The sequence below is a fragment of the Cimex lectularius genome, unplaced genomic scaffold (genome assembly GCF_000648675.2).
Source record: "Cimex lectularius strain Harlan isolate CLEC.00 unplaced genomic scaffold, Clec_2.1 scaffold6, whole genome shotgun sequence".
NCBI classification, from domain to species: domain Eukaryota; kingdom Metazoa; phylum Arthropoda; class Insecta; order Hemiptera; family Cimicidae; genus Cimex; species Cimex lectularius.
The window spans coordinates 3,024,873-3,031,378 of NW_019392677.1; the positions used below are offsets into that span (position 1 = coordinate 3,024,873).

General features: G+C 31.8%; 1 protein-coding gene across 2 annotated transcripts; it reads right to left on the reverse strand.

Moving 5' to 3' along the window:
* Positions 1–1,858: 1,858 nt before the first annotated feature.
* LOC106673931 (leucine-rich repeat and death domain-containing protein 1-like) lies at positions 1,859–6,305 on the reverse strand. Of its 2 annotated transcripts, none has more exons than XM_014406322.2 (6): positions 5,018–6,305; positions 3,182–3,340; positions 2,768–2,873; positions 2,665–2,704; positions 2,515–2,597; positions 1,859–2,432 (listed from the first exon to the last, which is right to left on the reverse strand). In XM_014406322.2, exons 1-6 carry the CDS (start codon positions 5,897–5,899, stop codon positions 2,215–2,217), a joined length of 1,488 nt encoding a protein of 495 aa, XP_014261808.1. In that variant the 5' UTR covers positions 5,900–6,305; the 3' UTR covers positions 1,859–2,214. The 2 variants fall into 2 exon arrangements, with proteins under 2 accessions (XP_014261808.1, XP_014261807.1); XM_014406321.2 differs by having other exon boundaries at positions 2,515–2,606; positions 5,018–6,304.
* Between the last annotated feature and the right edge of the window lie 201 nt (positions 6,306–6,506).

The following is a 6,506-nucleotide window of genomic DNA, read 5'->3' on the forward strand; positions in this document are numbered from 1 at the left end:
TGAGCACAATTGGGCGAAGCTATTGATAAAAGCAACCTTTTTATTTATTTTTTATTTAAATACTACAACGAAATTTTCGACAATATTATTGTAAAATTATTATCTTTTTATGTAGTTATATGTAATTTTATAACTACATTTATTCACTCTTTACCGTCCATTGTATTTTTATTATAAAAGGTTTTATTACCTTTTTTTTTTTTTATTTGATTGAACTATTGAAGTACAATTTTAAGGAAAACAGCCAGTGTTCCTTAATGCTATGTGACATATTGATTGTTTTATTCTATTGTATTTTGTATTAAAATTTGTTTTAACATCCCAATCCTATCAATTTACTGGAAAAAAATAAATAAACAAAACTAATGTTACCAATTAATTTGTAAATTCTGGCTGTGATATTTTAATTTGATTTTATGTGTATTAATTTCAGTGTTATTGCAAATTTCAATAGAGAGATAAATTGCAAATTGTATTCTGACACCTTCAAATGGGGGGAAAATAAGAGAAAAAATTAATATTCCGAATTTGTAAAAATAACTCTCTTCCTAAACTGACTGATTTTATAGACTAATAATGTTGGACATCCTATTTTATTATATCTATTTGTAGGATGCCCACATTACAAAAAATAGTAACAATAAAATATAAAAATATACTTGCTTTATAATTTTCTCATAAAAAAAAAATTACCACTATGTTGTCAATTCACACATTGAATGATTAAAGTAAATATGTAAACAATAGTGTATTTTGAACATTTAGCAACAATAGGGGCAACAAAAACCATGAGAATATTAAAAATGAATTTTGAAAAAAGTGGAATGTTTAATAATTAATGATATTATTAATATATAATACACTGTATGTGTTAGCTTGAAGAACTTATCTGCTTTTGTGTCAATTAAACGACACTGGTTACAGCAGCGTATTGTTATAATGCAAAGCACTGAACATATAAACTTCCAGTTGTTGAAAAGAATGAAATTTTAATTAATGTATTAACTGTAGATTTTAGAAGCAATGTAGTGGTATTTAAAGAAAGTACCAATGTTTCAATAATTAAAAAAAAGAAAGATTGTTCGAGAGGTTGTATCGGGATATGTGATTGAATCATATCTGTCTTCAATTAAAAATGGAATAAAAAAATTATATTTTGAGGGTTTTGTATTGATTCAATTAGCCAATTCAACCATTCAATGCCTGCAACCGATCGAAATCATCTTCCCTCATTTTTATTAGTAGATTGATAATTCAGAGGACTAAAACTTTAGTTCTATACAAGTTTTGGTGCTAAATGTAAAACAAAAGCTCGTTTATGTGCCTGGCATGCAGACAATTACTTGGCTACATATAAAGAATGCTACCAATATGAGAATTATGCTTGAGCATGGCGGGTCCTCTGTTCTGTTTCTTGGAGGAAACAGGGTCGTTTATTGTTGAGAGTGAATGTATTTATTGGCAAGAATGTGCAGTGTGAGAGGGCCAATGGTGGAAAGGATGATTGAGGAATATCGAACACTCAACTATCCTGGGTGAATGGTTGTAAATTAAAAACGGTGTATTTAAGAGTGAATAAGAGTATGAATGGTTTTAGGACTGATTGCATTGGGGTCTGAAATGGCCTGCTGTTGGTAGCCCTTGGAGCCAAATCTTGTCGGCTGGACGGATAAGACCGAGGTCTGACCCCCCCAGGGTGGGTGATTCTTCAGGCCGAGTCAATTACTAAAGCTGATGAAGAAATGATAGGCTCAACATGTTCAGTGCATGTACATACAGTGTGCAGATTTACATAAATCATCAACCAGTAATCAGATTGTTAACAAAAACAAAACACGTGTTAAGAAAAAGAGTTAAGTACAGAAAAATAATTTATTATACAAAATATATTAATTGACACTGTTTGCAGCAGCGTATTGTTACATGCACTGAATATATAAACTTCCAGTTGTTGAAAATAATGAAATTTATAATATAAATCAAAATTGAATTTTGAAAAAAAAAAATTTGGGGTTAATTTTGGGTTATATGTATCTTCCATACTGAAAAAAATTAGACTAGACGATAGATAAAATAAAGATATATTACTATTTACATAAATGCAATATTAATTTAAACAAATCAATTTATTGTAATAATTCAATCAATTGCAAAATGATAAATAAAAAGATATTTTAAAAATTTAGAAATACATTTCTAAACGCTATAAAAATATCAATCATCATCAAACTGACCATCAACAACAGGAAAATGATTTAAAATGGATGGATACTCTTGCCTTTGGGGCAAAGGTTTATAAAACACTTCTTTCAATCTATTTTGAGCAGGAAGAAAAAAATAACTACTTGAAAGTATATGCTGGGGGCAGCCTCTCAAGCAGTGCTCTAGGTCATCACTCAGTTCAGGTCTTGTTGTTTTTATCATCAGCATATCTGGAAAATAGTACAATCTTTTCTTTATAAAAAAAAAAATAATAATAATAATAAAAAATTAAATAAATAAAATAAATAATACTATTTGGATCAAAACAATTGGCCACTTCGTCGTCCCAGTCTTCTTCTTCCATTTCTCCATTTTGAATTGGCATGGCGAAGTTTCTGCAAGATCTGATTTATTTTACAATTAATAGTACTCAGTAGTATTTAGTACTGAATGTATACTTACTCGGAACTGTAAGTTGAGGTAGAGCTATTGTCATCGTAGTCTGTAAATTAAAATTAAAATCCATGAAAACCATCGTTTAAATAAGACTATTTTGTTTTTGAACCTTCATCCATAATAGAAGAAATGGATGTCTTCCTGCCCGATTCTCGCTCTTGATCAATTTCAATTCTTAATGCTTTTTCCATTTCTTGATAGCTTTTATTCCCACACTAAAATAAAAGTACATCAAACTAAAAATCTATAAAAATCTCTAAATCTTATTGACTATACGACTGACTAGTCTTACATTGAATAAAAAGTATTTAACAGGTTTAAGTATATGCTAAATCTTTTAAAATTAATATAGTTTGTACTGATGGTGAGATAATCACCAAAAATTTGACTAAACAATGCTTATATGTAAATATATTTTTTTAGACCAACTTTTCTAATTTTTAACATCATATATTATTTAAAAGTTTAATTTTATAAAAAGTTCAGCATATACCAAATTAATTAAATGATAAATTTTATTTACCACAATGTCAGGAATGTCAAATTCGTTTTGTGACAAATCAAGCCTTTTTAATGATATCAATTTGTTTAACTGCTTTGGATGTGAGTAGAATGAATTGTTGTAAAGATCCAAATGTTCGAGATTAACACATTCATCTATACTCTCTGGCAAAGAAGAAATCTGGAAAAATAATTATTCTTTTGATGTTACCATTAAGTCGTGGAATTTAGATTATTCTACATTGAGAAATGACTGAAAATATTTTTAATGCAAACTGCACTTCAAAAGTGTAAAATCACTTACAGATTTCAGTAAATATTTATTATTATTGTTGTTTTATTATTTTGTTTTTAATAACAAATGAAATGAAAATTGGACAAGTAAATAAACGTATAAAGTTGGATGTAACAATATTGTCAACAACAATATTGTCAATCTTTGATTCTCATCTTCCAATAATAATAAAAATCTTATTTAGTTGGAAGTAACCCATTATTTTATATTAAATTTGTTTTAATTTTTTTAAAAGTTTTAGCCAGAACATATCCAAAATACAGAAAACCTAAAAAAAATAATAATAATAAAAAATGAACAAGCCAACAAATTATATAAGATTAAGGCTTTGTCCATAAAAATGATTAAGGGCTTCAAAATAATCTCATATGAAGCAGAATGCCTGATGGCAAACATCATTCCCATTGACCTTAAGGTCAAACAGCTCACCCAAAATTATGCAATAATACAGCAGATTCTGGAGGGCATGGAGAATGAATATCATCAGCCAGTGCATTACAACTTAGGGCTGCAGCCTACTGAAGTAGTTGAAATAAAAACCTAAGTGTATTGATTCATGTTTTGGAGAAGGATGTAAGAAATAAGAAGGGTGAGACATCAGTTGTTCATTTTCATTGATATGAACAAAAGCTTGGAGGCCACAATGGTTTAGGCGTTGACAAGGTGCTCATTACTGTCCGGGTTCAAATCCAGTGACCCGCCATTCTTTCAAAAACACCAGCACCCCTTGGGTTTATATTGATATAATGATTATTTTAAAAAAATTCACTAGGAGAAGCCTAGGTTGGAAAATTTTTGCTCGAATAACCAAGCTGAGCCGATCATTTTTAGGTCTTGGTGGATTCAGGCGCAATTTGATGAGGATCCAAAAGAAGTTATTTATATGGACAGCATGGTCACTATCATGTTGGGAAAAAATCCACAAGATCATAGAAAATTATGAGAAGAGATTAGAGTTGAAGCAAAGCGACTCAGCGATGAGGGTAAAATATTGGTTTTCCTATAAGCCCTTAGGATCTAACGCAATGAAAAGATCTACTTGCTAAGGAGGCTGTGCAAGACATCCAGCAACTGGTGGGCTACACAACAGATATCACACACCCCTAATTAGAAAACACTTTTTTGAGGAGACCGTTACAAATGGAATTCAATGAAAAAGGGAAAAACAAGAACATCTTTTCCCAGCTTTCAAGGACAGGGCCAGATTGACCTTTACGAAGATTACCACACAGCTAACTGAAACACTCACCATACACAGACCTAACATGAAATACATGCACAGATTCAGACTTGCAATAACACTGACTTGCATATGCAGTAGTCCTGTTCAGCTGTGGATTATCTCTTGATCCACTGCCCAGAGCTCGAGGCTGCAAGAGGGTCATTCAGCATCTCATCCTGAAGGGTATGGGTCTTGAGAAAACTTTTTTTTTTTTTTTTTTTAATTTACTACAAAATAAATTTGCGCCATCTTAATAATATTTAATGTTGTACTTAATCTTATTTTAAAAAACCATAAAATAAATAAATAAATGTATAAGATTAACAGAAGTTTACACTTACATCGTTATGGCTAAGATCAAGGTACACGAGAGACTTTAGAGAACCAAAATTTTTTGGTAGGAAGTACAAAGAACACCTAGATAAGACTAGTTTTTCTAGTTTGGAAATACTTGGAAATGTATCTGAAATGTAAGAAAGTAAGTTATGCGACAAGTTTAGAACACGGAGATGTTTAAGGTCAGAGACACAGGGCACTGTGTAAAGTCCAACATCTTTCATAATCAACTCTTCAAGATACAGTGGCAAAGCACCCTTCGGGATTTCAGGAAAAGAATTGGTTTTTGAAGATTTATTGTAATTGCTAATGTCGAGTCTCTTCAGAGAAGGAAGATAGGCGAAAATATTGATATGACTTGAATTCATGCCGGTATTGCTCAAGTCAAGAAAAGAAATCCTCCTGCCGATGAGAGAACACGAGGGTGCAGGTATATCCGGTGTATTTATGAACAGCGGATTGTTCGACAAAATTACTTTTTCTAAAGAATAAAATGTGTCGTCTATAAGCCAAGAAGGAAATGTTCTAAGTTGATTAAACGAAACGTGTAGCTCCTTTAGGTTTGCGATGCAAGCTGGCTTTCTTATGCGGCTCAGTGAATTGTGATTCATTACTAGCTTCTCCAACGTGTGCAGTTCAGTCTCTAAGATCCCCGATGTATCCGAGATACGGTTGTTAGAGAGATTGAGCACTCTCAGGTTCTCGACGTGCCTTAGTTGCTCAGGTATATGGCACAAAGCTCTATTGCTCAAATTTGCAAAACCTGGTATTTTTGAGTCCAGGAAATCGGAAATTTCTCCAAGAGAAGAGTTGGCCAATGCACTTTCACCATGGTTGACTTGTTGGTTTTCATCTTTTAAAAAAGGACATTCGGTCACGGGGGGCATTATAAAAAAAGTGCACAGATCAGTTCAATTCGGTATAAACAACATAAATAAATTTAAGGTTACAGACACTAATTGTTTTTGACGGCTGAACGGTTTTTGAACAGGCTTTCATACGCGTATAAACAATTAAACATATCTGCAATTTATAATTAATCGGCTTGACAAAAATTAATTAAAAACACTACCTAACCAAGAAACTTGTATTATACTGTATGGCATAAAAAAAGAAATCTTAGAAATTGGTAGATTTTGACACACTTGATATTTAATTACGATTTTTTTAGGGATCATCCTAATGTAAGATAATTTCCCCAAAGGCGTACGAGGTAATTCAAAACCATAATCAAAAACCGTTGACTTAAGAGATATAGATCAGCTGACAGCTCTTTTTCACGGCTCACCGCTCACTATTTGTCTTACCCATAATTCAACGCGTAAACTTTGGCGGGTTATTCGAATTTCAATGCCACTCTATACCAAGCAACCACAAGGTCCCACTGTCCATATTTTCGCCGGGTGGTTTGTAATTATTTGTATATACAGGGGGATTCATTTATTCGAAACACCTTAGGGAAATCAGTGTTGGTTCATCGAAATATGAATCACC